The following is a 24,098-nucleotide window of genomic DNA, read 5'->3' on the forward strand; positions in this document are numbered from 1 at the left end:
GCTGCCTTTCCAGACCTGTTTATCATAGACACTGTCCTCCTCCTCCTCCTCCTCCTCCTCCTCCTCCTCCTCCTCCTCTTCCTCCTCCTCCTCCTTTTCCATAGCCATGCCGCCTACTGGCCAGCTAGAAAGTGTGCTGTGGATATGGATGCTACAAGGACCTCAGAATATCCTGTACAAACCATAGATGACTTCTTAGGGTCTGCCATGGAAAAGCCATAAATAGAAAAGACCAGCCTGGGTTACACAGTAAGACCTGTCTCAAAACCCCACTGAGGGCTGAAGACGCATCTTGGTAGAGAGCTTTCCTAGCTTGCTTAGAATCCTGGGCTCCATCACCATAAACCAGGCATGGCAGTACATTCTTATAGCCCCAACACTTGGTTAGACACAGGAAGATCAGAATTGGAAGGCCACCCTCCTCTATAGCCAGTTTGAGGCCAGCCTGGGATACCTGAGACACAGTCTTAAAAACAAACAAACAAAAAAACCCTAGGGAGGGGGTCGAGCTGGAGTCAGCTCATTTGGTGAAATTGCTTGCCATTCATGAGGGCCTGAATTTAATTTCTAGCATCCACTGAAAAGCCAAGTGTGGTGTCACGCAGCTTATAATCCTATTTCCGTATAAGCCCTGGAATGGTGGGAACAGGCAGAGCCTCGGACCTTGCTTCTTGGACCTAGTGAGATCCTATCCCCATAAAACAAAGTGGTTGGCTCCCGAGGAACACCCTAGGTTGACATCTGCACATACCACATACAAAGAAGAGGAATAAAATCTTTTCAAAATAACACTGTGGGCCCAGTGAGCTTGTTCAGCTGCTAAAGGCACTTCCTGCCAAGCATAAGCACTCAAATTCAGTCTCTAGGATCTATAAAGTAAGAGGACCAACTGTTGTGGTTGTCATCTGATCTGCGTATCTACCTCCCAAATAAATGCAATTCAAATAAATTTTAAGTAACTTCAAGAGCATCAGTGCTACACCATCCACAGGGAATAAGGGGCAGCAATCCTGCTCAGAGACTAGGACCTAGACAGCCTGGCATACAGAAACAACACCAACTCATCAGAAAGCAAAACGGTTTAATTCAGCAATCTCTTATAGCAACCCAGGAATCATTCAGTGCCCCATAGGCTGTGACCCATGCCCCAAGTGCTTCAGTCTGGAAGACTCTTGGCACTGTGGCCTTCCTGGTTAGTAAGAGCCTCTCCTGCTACCTTCAGTAGGAGTCCCAAGACTAAAGGCATTTCTGCCTTGCTTTCCAGAGCTTACCCCTCACGGTCTTTGGTGAGGTGAGCTGGAAAGAGGTCATGCTTCTCAGGTCTGCCCCTCATTGCTACGACTTTGTGTGATCTGTTACATAAACACATTCTGCCTAGCAATATGACACAATAAATACTTTTAAGTTGCTGGGTAACACAGTTGTTGGAAGGTAAGATATGTGCTTATGTGGCTTTCTCAAGGGTAGAAGATAATGTCACTAACATGTCTGTGCCCACTGGATACAAAGTGGAATCCAGAAAAGGGTGGGGTGTGTCCACCTCATGTCCTTATCAGAGTGCCAGGGAGCCAGGACCCGGGCCAGCACAGTGCTTCCTGGTAGGGTGGGTACCAGCCCTACTGAGAATCAGGCCAGGCCTGCTCATGGACAGCCCTCCAGTCACCTGTTGCTCTGTGTTGGCAGCCTGATTTGGGGACAGGTCTGATTATAGAAGGGCATTCTGATGTGGTAGCCTCATCCTGGCGTTAGCTGAAAGATGAAGCAGCTGGCAGCTATCTCCTCCATCTCAGGCTTGAACACTCCCACTAGGCCAAGAGATCCCAAAGCAGCTGGTGGGAATGGATGTGCTGGTTGTCAGCTCTTTTTCATCAGCAGGCCATCAGACTTGGAGGACCAAGTCCTCTCCACTGCCTGTTAGGGGCTGGCCCCACATTTCGTTAAAAACCGGAAGACTACTGAAACAAGCTGCAGGCTGGCAGCCCTGCAACTTCTCATGGAAAGAGCCCTTAGCCAGCTTCCTCATCACCAAAGACCACCCCCTTTGCAACGGAGTCTCAGGAGGGAAACTTGTGAGCAGGTGCCTGTATGCATAACTATGCTCAAATTTTAGTTTAGTATGTAGGCCCTAGCAGTGAGCCAGAGCCTCAGAGGGATTGGGAAGTTGGCTGGTAGCCTTTGTAGAGGATAAAGATGGCCTTGTCTGTGAAAGGGATGGCAGAGGGGTACAGCTCCAATATGTTAGGGTGCTAATCAGGTTCCTGCAGTTCATCTTGCTTACTCCAGAAGCAGAAACTGCTGCCAGGCCCAGGATCACTGGCCCCTGAAGTCCCTAGGTCCCTGAGGCTGTACTCTAGGCAGAGACATAGACAATGCTCCAGGATTGGAACCCAGGTAGACACTGTATGGTCCAAGAAGGCCTGGGATTCCCTCTTAAGCACTAAGGACCTGCAGTCATTTCTCTATAGCTCTGCCCTGTGCAGTCTGAGATGTTCCAGGTAGTGAGTGGCCTGGCTAGTATACTGGGCCACAGGAAAGAGTTTGAGCTGTATAGAGCTACCAGGATGCCAGCTCTGCAGCTGGGGATATAGCAAGTGCTACCATGTATGCGGAGTGGTCCCAGAAGAGCCAAGCAGGGCTTATGATATTCACAAGTTGCTGCTGGTTCTGGGAGAGCCTGCTTCCATCACCTCTGCAGGAATGCAGTGGCCGTGCTAAGAGGTATTGTGATGGCCAGTGTGTGCAGAGGCCCAGTGGGCTTCCTTGTGCATGGAGCCACTGTCACCACTCTGGTAAGGGTAAGAGCCTGCAGCAGCTACTCACAGGCCCAGGAGGATAGCACTGAAGTGAGAGCCACTGCGTACCGTGAGGGAGGAGCCGCTGGCATTGTCCAAGAAGACAGAGGTGTAGTGTCCTGTCTGCAGGGAAGAACATATGTCAGTTATTTGGCCCTGCAGCAGAGACCCTAGGCAGCCTGCAGTGCTCAACTTGAGTCATGTCCATACTATGGCCTACTCTGCCCCATGTGGGAGAAGACCACACCTAAGTTCAGAGCCAGTGTTGGATAGTTTCGCATTCAGACCCAGTACATCTGGCTCTTACCCTATTCTCTAGTGTTTCCATCTCAGTATATGTGAGCAAGCTTCTGGGCCCAGGTCAGGTTTAAGAGGTGAGCAGGTTCCTCTGCCACAGAGCTTGTCTCAGGCCTGCTGGGGCCTGTAGAGCCATCATGAACACTAATTACTCTGCTGTGGCTGCCCCAATGTAGTCTACATATCCTTGGCATCACTATTCCCTGGAAATTGCCAGAGTAAGGACTGAGATCCACTCAGGGAAGTTGCTTCTGAGGACCCACATGTAGTAAGTACCCTTTGATTTCAGTGGAACTCATGCTTCTAGTACCACACAGCTGGCCTGAGCCAAGCCCCCCACCCTGGAGCTCAGCAAAACTGTATGAGCACTGCACACACCTCTTCACTTTCTAGTAAATCCCAGCCATAGTGACAAAAGAGACTGCCTCCCACAGTCCCAGGGGCTCAGACCTCATCAAGTTCTGTGACCCCCCACCCCCTTCCTGGCCATGGAGGGCCTAGGTGGCTGGAAACACCTGTCTGTCACATTATCAGATTCTTGGAAGGTCTGAAAAGTGAAACTATTGTCCCACCAACACAGGCTGGGGGACAAGAGTTGGAGGGAGAGAATGGGACCTGAAGCTCGGCTCTTCTTAAGCCAGCATCAGCACTTGGGTGGGTCTGAGGCCCTGAGCACCTGCCAACACGCCCCACACTTCCTACCTCCATGGTCAGCATAGCCCCACACACCTGTAGATAGAGGACACCGTTTGCTGAGATGGTGAAGAGCTCACTGCTATTCTCCAGCCCCATCACAGTCTCCAGGGAGCTGCACCCAAGACAGAAAGAGGGTCAGCCTGTCTGAGGCCTCACCAGCTTCACTCTGCACTCAGCAGCAATCGTTCAGTGGTCAACACCATAAGCAGTAAAGTGCTAGGAGGTGGTACTTGAACCTGGGTCCTCAGGAGGAATGACAGGAAAGGCCAGATCCATGCAAGGCCACAAAGGCCTGGATGTCCAATGGGAAATAGGTACAGGCCAAGATGGGAGGCAATAGGTGACAGAAAACCAACAGATTCAGAAAGTCCAAAGCCAGCTTAAGTCTTGAGAAACACCTCCCTATTCATTGACACCTCCTCCAACTATGCAGAGCACCTGCCCTATGCCTGGCCTCCATTCCAGGTACCAGACAGGGTCACAGTCCCTGTTCCCATGGACCAAATGAGGCACTTGGGGTGGACACCCCCAGCAATAAGCAATAAAAGTCCTTGGAGCAAATTCACAGGTGAGGAGTGGGAGAGTGACCAAAGAAAGGCTTGTGAGTTCCACAAAGACCCCTACAGGTATGGCTCTCCCTGTCCTCTGAAGAATGCGACCTGGAGTCAGGAGGGTCGGGAAGGAGGCAAAACAGGGAAGGGCCTCTCCTACGGGTCCTGAGAAGGAGTTAGGGTAGGATGGGGTTGAGGTTCCCCCATTCCCCGATGGTAGTAGAAATGGAGGAGGGTCTTTACATTAGAAAGGGCCAGGCAGCAGCGCACACTCACGCGTTGTGCTGGCAGAGAGACTGGATGCAGATCAGCAGGCGCAGACGGTCCCTGGGTCGCGGTGGTCCCTTTCTCGGCTGCTCGGTGAGTGCTGCGGAGAGAACAGGTCATGGTGGTCACGTGCACCCTGGCAGGGCCAGGGCAGCGGGTGGTCCCTCCCATCGCCATACCCCAGACCTCACCCACGTGCAGAGTGGCAGTGAGCGCATAGAAGCCAGCCACGGGTGCGGTGTACTGGCCGCTGGTCAGGTTCAAGCCTGGGCCCCGGCGGAAGGCTCCCTCAACTTCTGGCTACGGAGCACACAGAGGAGGTCACTCTAGCTCCCACCCTGATCCACCCAGCCAGTGGCGTCCCCACTCACCAGGTAGTAGACCCCGAGTTCGTGTAGCGCACGCCGCTCCACCTGCACATCCCGGCGCAAGCGACAGTGGAACGCAGCCTCCACACGTGGTGCCCGTGGGCCCTGGGCCAAGGTCGCAGCCAGCAGAGCTAACATGGCCCCTGGGTCCTGGCCATCAAGCTCCTGGGTGCCTGGGACACGGGAAGGGCTGTCCGAGGCTGGTGTAGTGACATCCCTGGTGCAGTGCTCCGGATCGGTGCTCTCTCGCTGCCGTACCGCACCTGACAGAAAGCGGTCCGTGGGCCACTCTGCTCACCAGCCCGTGGCCTTAGAGCGTGGAGACAGAGACTGGCGGTCCTGGGGACATTACTGCCTGACCTGGCAGCTGCCAGTTTCCCTTCACACTATCTGACACAAGCTCCAGCAGGTGCAGATCCAGCACCCAGCACCCTTATCCTCTAGCCTCATACCCGTATTTTGGGGAAAGTTGTATATAAATACCTATTGTGGCTACACTGGAAGAAACACACAGGTTCATCACCCTCTGGAAGCTTATTTAAAACCAAATGAGCCATGGTATGGAAGCAGGGAAAAGCTCCTAGCAGTTCTCCATGGTACAGTCAATTGCAGAAGATAGTGACAGCCATTCCCCAGCAGCAGTGAAGAACAATAAAAAGGCCTTCCTCTGGGAGGCTTCTACCTGCTACATGTCTCCCACCCACTGTCCCGCCCCCATGACAGGTTGGGCTCCAGGCAACATAGCAGTGTTTGCTGGGTGCTGAACTTTACCCTCTAGAGATGCCCTGCTGGTTTACCTGCACCAGAACATGTGCCCACAGGGTGGCACCCTTACCTTTCAACAACAGCCGGAACTCCTTCAGCAGATCCTCAGATGGAATAAAGGGGCCTGGAGGGCCCTGAGGACCTGGTGGCCCTGGGGGTCCTGGCAGGCCAAGCTGGAAGGGAAGGTAGGTATGAAGAACATTTGAGGGGACTGTCTGGCTGACCCCTCTGCCAGGTCCTACAGGAAGGCAGGCAGGAGAGCTCCCACCTTGCCTGTGGGCTCTTCTCTCCTTGGTGGAGGTCCTTAGGGCTCTCATACTCCTCTGTCAAGTATGAAAGCCACAGGCAAGAATGGGCTTATGCAGATGTGGAGCTCACTAGGGGCTGTACAGGGCATGGCGGGCGGGCTTTATATGCAGATGTGGACCTCACTAGGGGCTGTACAGGGCATGGTGGGCGGGCTTTATATGCAGATGTGGAGCTCACTAGGGGCTGTACAGGGCATGGCGGGTGGCCTTTATATGCAGAAGAGCCCTACAGCTGCCTCTCTGGATGTGAATCCCAGATAAAGGACCACCCCAGGCTGCTTCTGGGGACTTGTATCTCAGTTTGACATGGGACATAACAGCAAGACCCCCCCCCAACCCCCGACGGAGTTTATACTGGTCTGGGTCAGGACCTAAGGAAAGGAAGCAAGCTCCTGCACGGAGAAGCCTGACAAGGTCAGGTGGCCTAAGGGTGCAGGGCCAACCCCTCCCCCCTCTCAGGCCCAGCGGGTCATATCCTGGACAGGTAAGGCTGACCCTCAATAGAGAAACCCAACACACGGTGAAGCCCAGCCTTGATCCAGAGTTACTTAGAGGAACTCAATGCAGGAGTCAGCCATCAGGTCCAAGTGCCAGCTTCCCACCCAGGCCAGGGCCATACTGAGATGCTCCCATCCTGTGTCATTCCAACAGCCTGAAGCTACCCCATCTCCTAAGCATATGTTGGGCAAGCCTCTTCCTCTGGCCATGAAGGAAAATCTAGGGAGGACCTGGCATCCTGAGGGTACGGAGTGAAGGGTATGGGGCTCCAAACTCCCAACTCACTGGACCCCAGCTGCATACTTGGTCCTGTGTGTCTTTCCATGGCGTCTGCTGTTGGAGACAAGGGTACCAGAGGGGTCATGGGAGTGGGGTGGGCACAGGCTGCTCACCTTCAGCCTCCTGGCTTTGGTCCTGCTCCTCTTCTTACTGTTGATGCCCTTGTCACTCTGCTTGACAAACAGCATCCAAGCGTCCCGGGGATCCACACTGTGTGCATGTGCAATGGTGGGCTCCTGGAACAGATGGCCACAGTTGGTTTGCTTGGTGGCACCTGGCCCTTGTCACCTGTGTCCTCAGAGGTAGTGTTCTCCCTATCCCCAACCCATGGAGGGGGAGAGCCCAGGCTGCAGGAAGGTTCCAGAGCAGGTGCTCTGGGATCTATCTTCTTGCTCTTCCTTGAGTGTCACCATCCTTGACAGTCACTGGCATCCACAGTTGCTTAGGAGATGACTGTGAACATGTGAATACTGGCTGACAACAGGTCCTTTTGTCCCTTCCCACAGTCAGAAGTGTCGAGGAGACCAGCCTCGGGGCCACTGTGGTCACGGGTCATGGGGAACGGTGGGGCAGAGAGGCCAGGTGTTATGACTCTAAGCCACTGTGTGGAACCTTTACCTTTCTCAGCACTTCTAAAACACTGGCCCCAGGAGCCAAGCTCTGAGAGTAGCCTTGTTTCCTGGCAGAGGCCTTTGGCAAATAGAACAGTCAATGGGCTTTGAATGGTCTGGGTTCCATGTAGGGCCACCAGCTAGGAAGGCAATAGTTCAAGAAGCCTTAGAAGAAGTCATGGGCACAGACTCTAGTGTCTAATAGAAAGACCCAGGATCTCAGAACGACTCAAACCAGTATCTTGTGGGTCACAGGCCAGGCTGCTGTGTTGGGAGGATGGAGGCTTCTGTGCTTCTTGCTGGTCTGATGCCCTCAGTGGAAACCCATGATGCAGAGCTTTCTACTATAGGTCAGAACAGGTGTACTGACCCTTCCATACCCTTCTGTGTATGGACTCAGAAAACTGTTGGCTTGAGGGCAGCACCAATATACATGGAGCCATGTTGGTCCGGGGCTCCAGGAGTTGGAATGGGAGCTGGGTTCCAGCTATCAGGGAGCTGATGACACCTGATATTCCCAAAGAGGGTCCAAGACCAAAACTCCACTGGGAAGTTCCCGCCTACTCTCCGCTTCCTGATGATAATGTCTTGACCTCTTGAAGTTTTGAAGGCTGATGACTGGGTTTTCGGGGAGGCTGCCGACATCAGGGGCATTTGTACTCCGATCAAAGGAGGCAGAAATGGGATGGTGGAAGGACCCAGAGATACCGTGCACAGGAAGGTATTGTAACCATCCCCAGCTGTCTTAGTGGATCTTTTGTTGGCCCCTGGGGTGCTGAGGACCGAAGAGCTCTGGCCTGGGGTTTCCTTGTGCCTGGCCCATAGCATGGGCGAATAATTAGACCCTGAAATTCTTCCATGAGCCCTCACCAACAGGACTGACCCGCTCAAAGAAGGCTACCAATCCGCCCTCCCCAGATCTCTGGCCACACCCTCCCCAGCCTGCGTCTCCACCCCAGCAATTCAGGTGGAGATCCTGGGAGGGATCACGGGCAGAGCCTGGTTACATCACTCCTTTCCCAGACGCAGTCACCTAACAAAAAGGAACCAGATCTGAGAGCCCTGCTCTCCCACCAGTCTTACAGTTTCACGAGCAACGGGTTGACTGCATTTCACACCTTTCCCAATCTCTCCTACTGGCCTAGTGGAATTCTGCCGCCAAAGCCTCGGTACAGAGGACGCGTCCACCCAACCCTGGGGTCTCACTGAGGCCCTGAGAGCGGCGTATCCCCAGTGTTGGACACTGCGCAGCAAGGGGTGCCACTTTCCCCACCGTCTCAGAACCCCCGGGACAGGAAGATGTGGGGCGCGGCTGCGTCTTACCGGCGGGCTGTGGGCTGGCGGGGCAGGTAGCTCGGCCCCGGGAGGCTGCGGTCGTGCATGAGTCCCCACGGGCTCGGCGGATTCCGGGACACCGAGGCCCATGGCGGCGAGCAGGCTGGCGCAAGCGAGCAGCGTGCGCGCTCCGACGGGGCTGCGGGTCGAGGCCATGCTGGCGGCGGCGGCAGCAACGAGCACGGCTGGTCAGGTCGGCGCCTTATAACGCGCTTGAATCCCCCGCCTCGCGCGCGCCGCCCTCACTGCCGTCGCCCCCTTGCGGCTAGGGCACGCTCTGCAGGCACAGGGGACCCCAAGAGGAGGCGGGCGCCCGATCCGGTCCCTGCAGGCCTCCACTTGCTGCTTGCATCTGCCCTACTGAAGCCCAGGGTCAGTGTCTCCTCTCCTAGCCCTGCACCTACGGCTCTCTAAGACCCCCTTTTCTCTAAGGACACCCACTTAACCATTCTGCGTGTCTTCTGAGTCCCACAGGCTCCCTTCTAGTCTCTTGATTCCAGGCCTGGGTGACACAGGTTGAGTACCCGAGAGTATAGCAACCCTCATGGGTCCTCCTTTTCAAGCAGGGGAACCTGGAGCTCTTGTAAGGTTTTCCTGGGGCCTCTCAGACTTCAGCTACTGAGTCTGCTACTAACAGCTACAGAGAACTGACCCAGGCTGCCTGATCCCTCTGATGTCCTAAGCCAGGTGTGGGGGGCAGATGGAGCTCAGACTGCCCACTGCCCACCACGGGGCATTCAGCCAGGATAGATGTGGCAAACCCTAAAGGCCGATCTGGGAGGAGGCCTCCTCTGGGTGGTGCTCCTCTAAAGAGGCAGACCTACTCTGCCTTGGGCTGATGTCATGACATTGGCTCGAGAAAAAGCAGTACACCTGGGTTTCTTTGTTTGCTTGCTTGATTTGTTTTAATCTTTAATTGTGTGCACAAGATTTATGTGAGTGCAGATGCCCATAAAAGCTAGAGGAGGGAATCCAAAGAAGGGACTTGATTTGGGGAGCATGACCCTAAGATGTCAAGTGACCCTACTCCGTCCACAGCGAGGGCCCCAGCTTCAGCGCTGACAACCAGATCTGTTGCCATGTGAAAGTAGTTATTTTCCCAAACAACGGACTGTCCTAGTGATGTCATGGGTTCTTTCAGAGGGCCCAGATCCAAACAGTTCTGGTACTGGCATGGCTTCCTGGACCCTGGCTCAAGGTAATGACGCAGTCCAGTTCAGGGGCGTGGTCTCCAGAATTCTGGCCATTCAGGAAAGGCTCCTGTATGTTTGCAGGGTCCTATATGAAAACAAGGTCTTCAGGAAGACAGGAGTGGACGGCAGAGCTCACAGGGCACTGAGCATAGATAGGGTCCACAGCCTTGAAAGAGCAGCAGCTCTTATTCAGAAGTGGGACCCTTGAGGGTGGTGTCTGTGTCTGAGTGGACGTGCTGAGTGAGTAGGACCAGGCAGGCAGAGCATCGAGTGACCTCCCCTGTGCCTTCTTGCGTGGCAGAAATCTAATCCTCATTCCTGGGCCCCCATGTCATGGTCTTGACCCAGCTTCCTGGCAGTTCAGTGAGCCAAGTTTTCCCTGTGTCCCTCTTTCTTCAAAGGAAATTGCTGATGAGGTCATGGGCATGAAATCTCCCTTTACTCAAAGACAATGGGAGCCTGCCTGAGACTGAGTAGCTGTGTGGTCTCTAGAGTACCTGCAGATGACCATGGTGTCATTTGCTATGCTTTGCACATGGATGGGCCATCAGTACTCAGATCACATGACTGTCCCTAACATACCAATGAGGAAAATGGGGAATAGAACTTGGGAGCATCAAAGAGTCACCAAACTAAAACATATCCGGGCCCAGTTATCACGTCTTGCAGTCAGAAGCTCTGTAGGGTCTGAGTGCTCCCGGGGTGTGGTGGATTGAGTAAGAATGCCCCCATAGGGTCATATATCTGAATGCTTAGTCATCGGGGAATAGAACCTTTTAAAAGAATTAGAAGGATTAGGAGATGTAGCCTTGTTGGAGGACCTGTGTTACTAGGGGTAGGTTTTGAGGTTTTAAAAGCCCATGTCAGGCTCAGTCTCTCTGGCCTGCAGATCAGGATGGAGCTCTCAGATAACCTCTAGCACCATAAAGGACACTGTGCTCACTTCCATGGTGCTAAGAAACTACGCCTCTGAAACTATAAGGAAACCCCCAGTTAAATGCTTTATTTTTTTCCTGTAAGAATTGCCTTATTTGGGGATGGAGAGATGGCTTAGCAGTTAAGAGTAGACTGCTCTTCCAGAGGTCCTGAGTTCAATTCCCAGCAACCACATGGTGGCTCACAACCATCTGTAATGGGATCTGATGCCCTCTTCTGATGTGTGTCTGAAGATAGCTGCAGTGTATTCATATAAATAAAATAAATAAATCTTAAAAACAAATTGATTTGGTCATGGTGTCTCTTTATAGCATTAGAACACTGACTGAGGCATGGGGGCTCAAGTGCTCTCAGGCTCTGAGTGCTCCTGCAGGGTCTGAGTGCTCCTGCAGGGTCTGGGTGCTCCTGCAGGGTCTGAGTGCTCCTGCAGGGTCTGGGTGCTCCTGCAAGGTCTGAGGGGTTGGAGGGACCTGGGTGCTTCTGTAGGCTCTTTGTGTTATGAGCATTGTTATATCCTAACTAGAAGTCCTCACTAGCTTCAAATGCTGAGTCCTTGTTTCCCTAGGGATTCTGGGGTATGATTCTTGGGGTGCCTTATGTCCATCCCCTGCATTACAGGAGCTCTCCTGAGTATCTGGTGTACTCCAGTCTCTGTGTGTTTTGCTGGTGGCTGTCCCTCTTCCTGGTCACTTTGTACCCCTGGGTGGCTTTAGTGGACTCTGCCAGTATTTTTGCCTTCCCTCCCTAAGTCCTGGTTGCTTTGGTCAGTGGGTGGTTGTCAGGCTGCTAGCAGGAAATGGGGACAGTAGAGTTAGGGACATCACACACACACACACACACACACACACACACACACACAGAGCAGACACTATAACAAAAGCTGTGCTCCCTCTCAGCACCATCTTGGGTCAGCATCTGCCTCTTGCTTGGTCCCTGGAAGCTGGGGGTCAGGATACCCTGGAGTTGCTAGCACCCGGCATCTCCACAGCTCTCACCTGCTGGACACCCTTGAAGCTGGCCCCCAGTTGGAGACTTTATTAGATTCCCAGCTCCCTAGCTGGAAGACCTTTCCTCTTGGAACACCAATTATGACATTGACCCCAGAATGACCAGATAAGGCCCAGTTCAGCAAAGCTGAGAACCATGTGTCTCCCTCTTCTCCAGGACTTCCCCGACTCACACTCATCCAGGGATGCGTAGCCTTTCCAACTCCCCATTTCTAATTAAAGTCAGCTTCACTCTTTCAGCCTTTGCCTTTGGACAGCCCTGGGATGCTCAGGAAAACACTAGAGGACATTCCCCATAGTATAGAGTCCTCAACTGTTTCACGGGATGAGAGCTGCATCCTGACCTGCAGACTGAGAGAGACTGGGCCTGGCATGGGATGGGCTTTTGAAACCTTAAAGCCACACCCCTAATCCTTCTAATCCTTTCAAATAGTTATACTCCCTGATGACTAAGCATTCAACATATATGAGCCTATGGGGATAACTCTTATTCAAACCACCAACACCATGGGAGCATTTAGAGTCCAGGTCTAAGTTCTGTCCTCTTAGAAGTAACACCTCTACTCCCTGCCCTATTTGATCTCTGAATTGGCTCAATGGTCCCAAAGACAAGCATGAAGTCAGGTCTGGGAGCAAAGTGAATCCAGACTTGCAAAATCAGGGCAGAGCCTGGAGTCCGTCCTCAGAACTCAGTGGTGTCAGGAACCAATCTGAGCCCTTGGGCTGGTCCTAGAGAAGAAGTCCGCATGCAATGGGAGCTGGGGGGGCCACTCAAGGCCTCAGTGGGCCCGAAGCTGGTGTTGGCCAGACCAACTGCCAACCTACAGTCTAGGTCCTCAACAGTCTGTGGCAGACAGAGCATGCCCCTCACACACAGTAAGAGTCCTTTATTGTTCGTCTGCTTACAAATCTGGTGCCTTGACTGGAGGAGAGAAAGAGGGGGAAGGGACAAAGGGAGGAAAAGTGACACACAGAGACGTGGAGACTGAGAAATGCATGACCTCATGAAACCGAAGTCTGAGTCATGTTAAATCATATCATGACTGGCAGGAGAGTCCTTCAGACGTTTAGCTCCACCCCATCTAAGCAGACCACCAGAGGCAAGCTTGTGACACACCCCAGGGCCACACCTAGAATCCCTGCAGACCAGGCTGAGGGGTCAGGTGTCAAATACCCTGCATATCAGATGTTAATTCATTTATCAGGTATCCTGCATATCAAATATTTACAGTCATAACAGTAACAAAATTATCGTTACTAAGTAACAGTGAAGACAATTTTATGGTCGGAGGTCACGACAACATGAGGAACTGTATTAAAGGGTCCCAGCATTAGGAAGCTTGAAAACCTCTCTTCTAGAGAATCTTCCACGGTCTCAGTCTCCTGATCTGTACCACATCCCCCTGCCTTCCTAGTGTCTCTTTAGGGGCTGCTTTCCTAGTGTCAGAGGTACCTGTGGTGGGGCAGGACCACCTTCATCCCAGAAGCAGCTATGTAAACACAGTGCCAACACACAGAGGCCAGGGATGGAGACAACCTGGCCTTCATCCAGCCACCCCATGTGAGGTGAATGTGGAATCTGATGAAAGTGGGGACAGAGGAAGCTGTGGGCAAGGTCAAAGGGCATGTCGTGGCATGCTCTAGGCTGGGCATCCAAGCTTGAGGCCCTGGCTCAGTGTTCTGGGTACTCCATTTTAACTCCCCGTTTGCACGTTTTTCCCCCTAAACTGCGGCAGGTAGAGCAAGAAGAGCTGACACCAAGGGGTCTGTTTCCTCTGAGGGTACAGTCCAGGATCCCTCAGCTTCTTTCTCTGAGGTCTTCAAGGACAGCAGAGCTCTCTCCACCACCACGTGAGTTGAGTATCAGGCTCTCACTCTTACAACTGGCGACAAAGTTGGTAGCCCCAGAACTGTGTCATCTGATACCGAGCCCAGGCCATCCCCTGGAGGGGGCAGCAACTCACAGTAAACAGAGGACAAGCACAAAGTGGGTGGTGGTGGCATTCTGCAGGACAATGAGGAGCAGAGCCAGGAACTCCTCCCTCCCTAGTGCTCCTGAGGGGCAGTGGGCCTGAAGGGCTGTGTCCACTTGGAGATGTCCAAAAAGATGGTAGAGGCCCCATGGTAGAGCCAAAGACGGGGAAGGGAGCCATGGCGGGCCCAGGCATCTCTCACAGTGTCATAGGCTTCCATCTCCACATGGTAGTCTCCGTCCATGCCTTGCCAGCGGCCACCCGTCACATACAGCAGGTCACCCAGAGGCACTAATGCACCATTCTCATGTAGGCTGTGCTGAGACTGCACCTGTGGATGGCAGTTATCAGGGGCCAGCGGGCAACGAGAGGGTAGAAACAAGGATGTCCTGGGTGGGGCTGGGGACCACCACCTGACCCCGAATCCCAGAGCTCATCACTGCTTACCGTGGCTATATCAGGTTCTCTTTACCAGCGAGGCCCTGGTCTCTCTCTAACCTACATATAACAGGATGGCTCCTTCAGGCTCTGGAGTCACAGGACTCAAGAAGGGTGCCTAGGTCTGAGCCCAGAGCTGCCTCCAATGAGGTCTCGGTTAAGGCTTGGCTCTCCTGCAACTAACTCTCTTAGAGGAAGCAGATGTACTAGAAAAGGCTGGTGTGGCCTCCACATGAAGGTGACGGCAAGCAGCTGCCCTGCCTGCAGGCCCGACAAAGTCCAAGTAGGACCCATACTACTGGGAGCCCCGCGCAGCTGTGGCTCAGCTGGGAGGCTCAAGGAAGAAGCACCTTGGCAGGGTTTGCTCTGTACCTGCTTGACGGCTATAACGGGGCTTCCGGTCAGTGGGACAGCAAAGCTAGAGGGCAGCTGTGGGCAAGAGGACACAGTGGGGCTGCCATTTCCAGGTGACTGGTGGCTGGGAGCAGAGGGGGTTCCCATTTCATCAGACTCCTGGGACTGAGAATCTCAAGGTAAGTGGACTGACTCAGATCATCCAGCTTAGAACTGAGGAGAAAGGCCAGGGCTCTGGGCTGCCCAGGCTGGCATCTGGACCTGCTGAATTCCCACCCTTTCCTGGGCCTGAAGAACAGGGGCAGGGAGGGGAGACAGCTGCTCCTCACTCCTCACAGGATCCACCTGCTTGGCGTGATCTCCGGAGCGGGATGCTCACTACCTCCTGGTTAACAGGTGAAGTTCCCTTTTTATCATGGCTGCCCCAGAGGCACCAGCACTAAGCATATGGACTGGGTCCAGGAGAAGGAAGACAAGAGTTCAAGGGAAAGAGACCCAACAGTGACCCACAGTTATCGCCTGTGTCTCCGTCACCACTGACACTGTGGCTGCCCTATAGTCTAGAGAAGGCCTGGAGGCTTGCCTCAGCTCTCTGTTGGCCTCTCTGGCTCTCTGTTCTGTTGCATCTCTGAGGTGTCAGGAGTCCAGCAAGGCTTTCCCAGGGGACAGACAGTGGGAGACCTGGGGTGACTCACCTTCTGCCACAGGTTGGCCCCCGGGTCATACACATAGACCTTCTTAGTGTTGTCACCAATGAGATACAAGGCTCCATTGAGAGCAGCACAGCGTGGAGAGGACAGGTACTTGGGCAGGAAAGGCGAAGCGATGACACTCCATGAATCTGCAGAACACATGGATTGATAACTTCACCAGGAGAAGGGGGCTGTTCCCCACCAGGAAAAGTCATGAAGGGCTCTACCCTGAAGCCTCCAGAGACACAGCACACTCCACCAATGGAATGAGCCTGAGGCAGTGTACTTTAAGGCCTCTCTGACTTCTCTGCCTCTCACTGCTGTGTAGCAGGCAGGAGGGATGAGGCTTTGTCTGACCACTGTCCCACCTCATTCCCACAGGCTGCTGGGAACCCTGAGCCTCTGCATCTGTCCAGCCTAGATTTCCACATGGTGGGCACATGGTTCTCTTCTGCCAGGTCCAGAAACCATAGCCCCCCACCCCCAACCGCTGGACCCTGCCATCTCAGGAATACAGGCCACCAGGGAGGCCTTCCTACCTGTCACAGGACTGTAGCACTGGAGAGCCAGCATGTTGTACTTGCAGGCACTGGAGCCCACCAGGTAGAGGCGACCCTGGCAGCTGGCAGCTGAGAAGTTGCTGACATATTTGGGGGCTGGACTGACAGAAGTCCAGCTGTCCGTATAGGGATCATAACGTTCTACTTCTACTGCATCCAGGGCGGTGCCTGTGGGAAGATGTTTTAACTGGTAGGAGCTGGGCACTGGGGTCTAGGAATAGGAGAGGGTCCTGAAAGCTTAGGGTCTGGATGTTCAAAGGCAGCAAGGATGGCTCTAGAACCCCAGGCAGTGGGGGTGGACGAAAGAGGCAGGATCTTTGGATTCTGTGACCTGAGTCCCATTCATAAGCAGCAGGACTTACCCAAGACCACATCAAGAGGTGGTGTGCAGGTGAGATGCTGGACACTGGTCCCTAGGGCCAGTTCTGGGAGAGCAGGTTATAAGGCGTAAGACTATGGTGATAGTCCCCCAGTGGGATGGGTACACCAATGGTGAAAACTTATTATGGGGTACATGTTTCCAGTCTAAGTCTCTGTGAGACCCTGGGGACCCCAAGGTGCCTGGGACTTGGAGAGTATGTAAGTTCTTTGCTCTCTGGACAGGAACACAGCAATTCTTTGAGAAGAGGGGACCCTCCCCAATTATCTGTTAGCTATTAGAAGTAGCTTCCAGGCTGCCTGTGAGTCTTATTTTGATAACTGGTACCGGGTTGTCTGGATGATGAAGAATAAGGCCGATAGCAACATGGAGGTCGCTGTGGCTCATTCACCTCTGAGGCTTGCAGTGACCCTGAACTGAGAGCTGAGTGTCTAGTTCCTGGGTGTGTGTGATCATTCCTGCTGGCCCTGAGGCTCTGAGCCCTCTAGGATAGGCAAACAGGAGCTGGCTAGTTCCTTGCTACCCAGGATGCCCCAGCCAGGGGTTCTGAGGACCATCTACATGAGGCTCACTGATCCCCAAAGGCAGAGAGCTCTCCCTGGTAGCATCCAGTGATGACATGGGCTGGGGACCTGTGGCTCCAGGAACAAGGGGGATGGTGACGGGGAGGGAGGCCTCACCACCGATGGCATAAACCTCTCCATTCAATGCTGTACTGGCATGGTTCGTGCGGGCCTTCAGCATGGGTGCCACGGGCTTCCAGACAGCTTCCTTCAGCGGGAAGCACCAGGCTTGGGTGGTCGACCAGGTATCTGTTTTGGTACCCCGTGAGCCACCTGTCAGAAAGAAGTTCAGTATACACAGTGGCGGCTCCTAGCACCTGTCAGTGGACTCTGTTTTGTTTTGTTTTGTTTTTAACTTATTTGTTTTAAAATTATTTCAGCTTTTGCTTGTTTTTGAGTCAGGCTGGCCTCGAACTTGCTCTATAGCCAAGGATGACCTTGAGTTTCTGATCCTACCATCTCGACCTCTGGAGAGTCCTCATTTTCAGATGTGTAGAAAGGTCTGGAAGGTCTTAGGAGACCTCCCAGGATCCTATTGGGTAGGAGAGTTGATTTGAGGGCCTGGTGTTCTATGAAGTTGATCAGGGTATCCCCAGGAGCTCTGGGCCACCCACCTGTGACATAGACATCACTGTTGAGTGCTGCCAGGGAGAAGCCCCACTTGTGGTAATCGGGGAAGTCCGGGAGTGCCATCCACTGCCCTGGTGAGGAGAGAGAGGCAGAGGGTCAGAGTGGTTGTGCTCCTGCAGGCCCCCTGCTCCCTCTACTTCCCAGGGGTCTTTTTCAGGAACGTCCCCCTCACTAGTGGTGACAAAAATGATGGGTAGATACAGCCTAGGGTGTCCCAGTTCACCGTACTCCCCACAAGACCAGCCGGAAGCCCAGACTAGACAAGTATGGCCCAAGGATATAAAATATAGCCCAGGATATGCAGGTTCTTGTCACTCTGACTTAAAGCTCACCTCACTGACCCTAAGTGAACGTAGCCCACCTCAGTCACCGGAGGTGGTGGCTGCGTGTGGGCATTAGTAGTAGGTAGTAACACACTCGTTCACGCCTCCATTTATCCATCCATTCCAAGCCTCTCTTCATTTCCAAGGTAGCCAAGAGGTACAGAGAACGAGATACCAGCCTTGCAGCAGTAGTGTGAAGTCCAAATCCTGCCTTTCGTGTGCCAGTTGTGTGAGTTTAGACAAGGCCCAGCCCCGGTTTCCCCATCTATAGAATGGGTATGAACTGGGCCAGAGAGATGGCTCAGCCAGCGATGGCACTTGCTATGGAGGTTGATGGTCTGAGTTCGATCCCTGGATGTCACGTGATAGAAGGAGATGTCCCTCCACCCAATATAAATAAATAAGTGTAAAACAAATTTAAAAAGGCCTGAGACGTGTGGTGCATGGAACACGGCCACCAGCAGTGGCTGTTAAGCCGTTCTCACTGTTGTCACCATTGTGAGGGACAGAGTGATGGGGAATGTTTGGAAAGAAACAACCATGAGACCATAGGCATGGGAAACTCGAATCCTGTGAATGGACTCCTTGCAAGTGTTTGTGGGAGACCAGGCCCTGGGGAAGTCCCCTGGACTGTTGACTGTTTATGACACTTTGGGAGCATGTAGAATTCTAGGGCTCATAATGAACCTGGCACCGTGGGCAGGAACGGAGTGTCCCCTGATTCATGTCTGTGTCACCCCAGGATGAGGATGACCCAGCAATCGGCAGGCCATTGTTGCCAGCCAGCTGCTCTCCCCTGACGTCAACTCCAAATCCCCACTATAAGCCTCTGACCTGGACTGCCGGCCTTGGACTTCCTCCAGCCCGCCAGAGCTGATGCGGTGGTGCTGGCGACCTGCCTCAGCCCCGGAGCCAACCAGCCCTCTTCAGTATTTTCCCAAGACCTCTCCTGGTGAGATGGCCTATGGGGTGCCCAATTACCTCTTTCTCAGGCCCCCTAACAACCATGGAAGGGAGGCATGGGGAACCCATTTCACAGGTGAGAAAAGTCAAGACATCCAGGGAGGTTAAATGACTTGCTCTGGGGCCAAACTGGATCCAAGTTTGAGCTGACCCAGAACCCAAACTCTTACTCCTGGGCTGTTTGCACCCTCTTATTTTCCCCTAGAGCCTTGTTTCCCACACTGGATGCACAGGGCAGGAGACCCAGGGCAATTGATGGGCTAGGGAGATGTCCACCTTTAATATCACTGTCTGGGCTAGGCCCTTTTGTTCCAGGCCCCAGGGCCTAATAAAAACCAGAGGTGGTGCTCCTAAGAGGGACGTGAACTGACAGTATTCCCAGTCCTCCTCCCCACCCTCCTCCCCATGGCTACCAGACTCCTCTGCAACCCTGGTAAGGTCCAAAACTCAACCTTCTGGAGTCAGGGCCCCCCTTCACTGGACACCTCACTGGCCTTACCCTAAGGTGGCGCATGGCTTAACAAGCATGTCAGGTACTTACTGGCCTTAGTGTTGTAGAAAGCAAAGTTCCCAGGGTGGGGGTTGGGCTCCTCACCCTCCTCCTCTTCCTCCTCCAGCGCCCGTCCTCCTACGACCACCAGCACCTCCTGCATCTTCTGTGGGAGGCCAGGAATCTCCTGTGGACAGGCGCCAGGTCAGCGTGGCTAGCCGTTGTCTGTCCAGTCCAAGGATCATATGTAGTTCTCTCAGTGCCTGTGCTTGAGGCTAGGTGGGCTTTGGTATGTGTGCACACATGCATGTCTGCATACATCTGTGAGTGTCTGTGCATGCATGTCTGCATGGGCTGGACATAGTGGTGTACACACCCCCACCCTGTGAATAACCATACCCCATTCGCACCCCCACCCCATACACACCCCCACCCATCCATATCCCCACCCCATCAAGAGCTATGCCTCTCAGTAGTCACAAAGGGCTTTCTCAAGTGCTCTGGAGCACCCTTGGGGTGACCAGGCCTGTCACTCTCTTAGGACCTGCCTGCTGCCAGCTCACTACCAGCATGAGCAGGCATGGAATTCCATACGGATTCAGTCAGAACTGCTCAGGAACACTTGGTGACAGCTTCCCAAGTCCTACCTACAGTGTCCCACCTCTATACAGCTGTCCATCGTCCTGGATGGTTTTTCCTTCATCTTCCTCCTCTCAGCTCCTATGTCACCTCCAAGGCCCAACTCCAATGTGAACTCCTCCAGGGAGTCCTCCCTGACTGCCAGCCTGTACCCAGTGCCCTTAGCATCCTCTCAGTGCTGGCCTTTCCACCGTGCACTAGGTTACTAGGTTTGGTTTGGTTTGTTTATTTTGTTTTGGTTTGGGTTTTTTGTATTTTTTGGGGGGGAGTTGTTTGTTTGTTTTTGTTTTTGGAAACAAAACAAAAACTCTGTATAGCCCTGGCCACATGAAACTCACTCTGAAAACCAGGCTAGCCTCAAACTCAGAGATTCATTTGCCTCTCCCTCCCAAGTGCTGGGATTAAAGGCATGCGCCACCACAGCCAAGCAGTGATGGGCTTCAAAGATAGAGACGCTTCTAGGCTCCTCCCCCTGGTCCTCAGAGCATGGCACCCTTGAGAGATGGACAACAATGCTCTGTCAAGGGACTAGCTTCAGGAGGGAGCCATGCAAGATGGGGCACGTTGACTTTCTTTTCTCTCCATTCAGGTGGGGGCTCAGAGGCTTCTCTGCTTCTTAGGTAGAAGTCCTCGGCCTCTCACTCACCGCACTGTGGCCCTGGGACAGGGCCTCCTGACACGCCTCTGACTCCTGGATCAGTGGCTCTGTGGCCAGCAACTGTTGCACACAGGGCCTAGGCACAGCATCCAGGTGCACCAGGCTGAGGAGCTCAGGCAGGTGGGCAGCCCGGTCCTGAGGGTCATGGCGCACCCAGCGCAACAGGGCCTCGAGCCGGCTCTGCTCCGGTTGTACCTGCAGCAGGTCGCTGGCCAGACAGGTGGCCAGACGGTCTCTTGGCAGCTGCAAGAATTCATCCTCTTGGGCTACTGCCTCAAAGTTCTCCCGCAGGAAGGCCCAGGCTTTGGCAGCCACACCCAACAGTCCTTGCTGTTCCCCAAACTCGCAGATGCCCAGGCAGTTGGTGGCATCTAACTGCTGCTGAAGGTATCGGCCGCAGACCTTCTGTACAGTGGGGAAGTGCAGACGTGAGGCGGAGCGGGTCAGTGCCTCCACGTTAGTCTGAGTGATGGTCAGCTGGCCTGTGTACACGAAGTCCACCAGCTGCCCCACCACAGCCGGCTCTACGTCTCGCAGCTCCACACGTGCCGAAAAGCTCTCAGCAAAGTCTCCGGCAAACATGGCGTGGAAGTAGGGGCTATTCAGTGCCAGAAGGCTGCGATGACAGGGCAGCTCCTGGTCACCAACCAGCAGCGTGACATCGGCCAGCTTGGGCAGGGAGCGCAGACGCTGCAGGCCTTCCAGCATGTCTTGGGCGTGTGAAGGCAGGTGGAAATCCAGGTCGTCAACATTCCTCACCATGATGCAGTGCGCACAGAGACCCCTGTAGCCCACCCTCTTTCCTGGAAGTAGTTCCTGGGGCTCCCCTGAAGACCTAAGTAGAAAAGCATGGTCAGCCATGAGAGCTACAGTCTTATCCACCTGTGATTCATTGTGTGACCGTCTGGACGTCAGCTGTCCTCACCCCTCACAAATGCCCACCAATTGAGTGTTGCCAGTGTGAGGGCCACTTCAGACATCCTACATTCCACTCTATCCCAGGTCCTCAGCCCTATGGGTAAGCCAAGTGTTGCTTACACTTTATAAGGAGGAAGCTGAGGGCTGGACTACTCATGGCCAGGTAATTAAGGTAATACAGGGCCATGTAGAGAACACAAACCCTGGGCTTCCTATCTTCCACAGTGTAGACCTCCAAGGTTGGGGAACCTCCCTTCTCCAAGAGCCCAAGAGACTTCTTTTCTCTCAGGCTCCATGTTGCTGGGCAGGCCACGGGAAGTATTTTTAGGTTTTGCCCTGTTGGTTTACTGCCTGTCTACAGGAGCTTGCTGCATGATTTGGTTGAGTCAAATCTGGTCCTGTTTCCTAACCTTCTGATGGAGAAGCTAAGGGCGAAGGGGACTTGAGTCACCCTTGGGGCAGCTCCTATGCACAGCTTCCCAGGCCTCTTCCTGTGTTCACACTCAGCCTTGCAACCACTCTGCCAACTGAGCGCTGGTATGTTACAGAGAAACTGATCCAGAGAGTTTGAGTCATCAGCCCAAGACCCCAGAGCTAGGAAGCAGATGTTGCAGGGTAGGGAGGGGTGGGGTGGGGCAGGGGATAGCAACTGAATTCAGAGCCTGGCTTGCAACCATAGAACTCAAAATACAACCACAGCAGCTTCCCGCCGTGTTAAGTGCATGACCTGTCAGAGGATTCCACTTCTAGATCTAAGGGTAATCGGCCTGGTTATTTTGCCCTAAGCAAACCACCAAAGATAACAGTCACTGGTCACAGTGGGGCACACCTACAATCCCAAAGCTGAGGCAGGAGGGTTACCAGCAAGTTCAAGGTCTGCTTGGGTTACATAGTGACACCTTACAAAAGAAAAGAAAAATTTTTTTCTTTTCTTAGAAAGAAGGGAACTGAGGGAAGAAAAAGCATGAAGGGGGAAGAGGAGGGGAGGGACAAAGGAGAGGAGGGATGAGAGGGTATACACGGATGCCCCCATCCTGAGGAGTACCTCACAGCTGAAAGTGTGTAGTGTATTGTCCTCTGGGGGTACCTCACACAGCCACCACAGTGACAGAGGATTAGCAAGCCTGAAAAACAGGAGCATCACTATCCAGTGAACTGGCAAACCACAGGGCCTGAGGCATGGGGCTGGCCGGGAGCTTGAAGGCCATGTCCCCATCCCTGATACCCTCTCCTTCCTACAGCACAGGAACCTATCAAAGGACCTACTTAGGAGAATTTTTCAAGGAGCAGCCTTGGCTTAGGCCTATAAAGGAGACCAGTGACTTCAAGACCCTCATACCCACCAGGAATCCATCCTGTCTAACATCTTAGGGAGGCCTCTGGTTGGGGTTGTGGTATTTTAGCCGAGACACATGCAGGGAGGGCTGTGCCAAAGGTAGCACCCACAGGCCTCACATTCCTGTCACTGCTGGACTCTTTGGCTATCCACTGTCTCTACAATGGTGTGGCCAGGCCTGTGTGCACTGTCCCTCTCCGAGGGACCTCAGAGATACCTGCGGACACCCACTGCCCCACTTCCACAGAGGCTGGAGGATAAAGGGAGAGTTTAGAGTCTTACCAGGATACGCTCATGCCAATGACTTTAACGCAGCCCTGCTAATGTGACTCTGGCTGCGTTCCTAGAGTCTGCCTCTCTCTCTGAGCCCATCCAGCTCCCAGGAGCCCCTCGCCTGCAGAGGACTCTACTAAGCCTAACCGGAATTCACCTTCTTGTAGAACCCCTGGTCTTACCTGTTAGTAGGCTCCCTTAGGGCTCCTTGCTGAGACCATAGACCAAAAGATAGGACTTAGGCTGAAGTGTGGGCCACAAAGGAGGCCTGCTGGGCTGGGCTGGGCTGGGCTGGGCAGGCCACGTGGGGACTTAGGGGTATTTTTAGCCTCTGTATGGGAGGAAGGGGGGATGGTGGGGGAAGGAGTGAGGTCACAGCTCTTCGAAGACTGTCTCCTCTGAAAGTCCACCCTGTCTATATCAAAAGGGAGGCCTCTGGGTTACCTGAGGGCTAGATTGGACAGTAGGAAACTTGGACAAGTTGGTGCTTTGACTCATCCCAGGCTGAGGTGGGGGGAGCTGAGACAGACATATGCCGAGTGGAGACAGCAAGAGCCTGTGCTGGGCCTGAGCAGAAGACTGCTCAGGGCGACACTAAAGACCTTCTTGTACTGCTTTATCCTGTACTGATGGGGACCCAGATAGCTGCAGTCCCTCTGTGGAGTAGGATGGTCACATCCTGAGTAAGCACAGGTTGGTCAGCCTAGTCTCTAAGCTACAGTGGTGGTGGGTGAAACTTCAGGGGTAAAGGTTGTGCTCAGGGTACTGACAGGCTCCCTGAGACCTGGGTATGCAGGTAAGAAAGACTAGGATTCTCCCCATTTCATAAACAAAGCCTTGGCCTTGGGTTGCCCTGGTGTTTCCCTCCATCCTGAGTGCTCCTGGCAGCTAACAAATAGGGTCATCTAAAAATAAAGCAGCTGAAGTTTGTAATCTTCCATGTAGTGTTTGGTTCATGGGGACATACTTCACAGACAGAGTTTAGGTTACTGATGTCACCCAAGGT

General features: G+C 53.6%; 2 protein-coding genes across 3 annotated transcripts; both read right to left on the minus strand.

Moving 5' to 3' along the window:
• Positions 1–1,061: 1,061 nt before the first annotated feature.
• Erfe (erythroferrone) lies at positions 1,062–8,971 on the minus strand. The gene is made up of 8 exons (XM_028755308.1): positions 8,756–8,971; positions 6,935–7,057; positions 5,807–5,909; positions 4,975–5,234; positions 4,795–4,903; positions 4,613–4,703; positions 3,819–3,897; positions 1,062–2,915 (listed from the first exon to the last, which is right to left on the minus strand). Exons 1-8 carry the CDS (start codon positions 8,921–8,923, stop codon positions 2,817–2,819), a joined length of 1,032 nt encoding a protein of 343 aa, XP_028611141.1. The 5' UTR covers positions 8,924–8,971; the 3' UTR covers positions 1,062–2,816.
• A 3,806-nt stretch (positions 8,972–12,777) lies between these two features.
• On the minus strand, positions 12,778–23,337 carry Klhl30 (kelch like family member 30). Of its 2 annotated transcripts, XM_028755446.1 has the most exons (8): positions 23,275–23,337; positions 20,554–21,400; positions 19,320–19,455; positions 17,477–17,563; positions 16,980–17,135; positions 15,900–16,088; positions 15,364–15,509; positions 12,778–14,207 (listed from the first exon to the last, which is right to left on the minus strand). In XM_028755446.1, the coding sequence occupies exons 2-8, from the start codon at positions 21,325–21,327 to the stop codon at positions 13,950–13,952; spliced, it is 1,746 nt and encodes a 581-aa protein (XP_028611279.1). In that variant the 5' UTR covers positions 21,328–21,400; positions 23,275–23,337; the 3' UTR covers positions 12,778–13,949. The 2 variants fall into 2 exon arrangements, with proteins under 2 accessions (XP_028611279.1, XP_028611280.1); XM_028755447.1 differs by lacking the exon at positions 23,275–23,337 and having other exon boundaries at positions 13,915–14,207; positions 19,320–19,452; positions 20,554–21,327.
• Positions 23,338–24,098: the final 761 nt, after the last annotated feature.

This window comes from Grammomys surdaster, unplaced genomic scaffold, assembly GCF_004785775.1.
Source record: "Grammomys surdaster isolate TR1022 unplaced genomic scaffold, NIH_TR_1.0 126059, whole genome shotgun sequence".
Taxonomy (NCBI): Eukaryota; Metazoa; Chordata; class Mammalia; order Rodentia; family Muridae; genus Grammomys; species Grammomys surdaster.

Excerpts from the sequence above, each read along its gene's own strand:
- Erfe (XM_028755308.1), bottom strand. The coding sequence starts at position 8,923 with ATGGCCTCGACCCGCAGCCCCGTCGGAGCGCGCACGCTGCTCGCTTGC. Across the intron at positions 5,235-5,806 it reads GTTCCGGCTGTTGTTGAAAG|GTGCGGTACGGCAGCGAGAG; the intron begins GTAAGGGTGCCA and ends GCTTTCTGTCAG. Across the intron at positions 4,704-4,794 it reads CACTGCCACTCTGCACGTGG|CACTCACCGAGCAGCCGAGA; the intron begins GTGAGGTCTGGG and ends TTCTCTCCGCAG.
- Klhl30 (XM_028755446.1), bottom strand. The coding sequence starts at position 21,327 with ATGGTGAGGAATGTTGACGACCTGGATTTCCACCTGCCTTCACACGCC. Across the intron at positions 17,564-19,319 it reads TTTCTACAACACTAAGGCCA|GGCAGTGGATGGCACTCCCG; the intron begins GTAAGTACCTGA and ends TCTCCTCACCAG. Across the intron at positions 14,208-15,363 it reads GGGCCAACCTGTGGCAGAAG|GTGCAGTCTCAGCACAGCCT; the intron begins GTGAGTCACCCC and ends TGCCATCCACAG.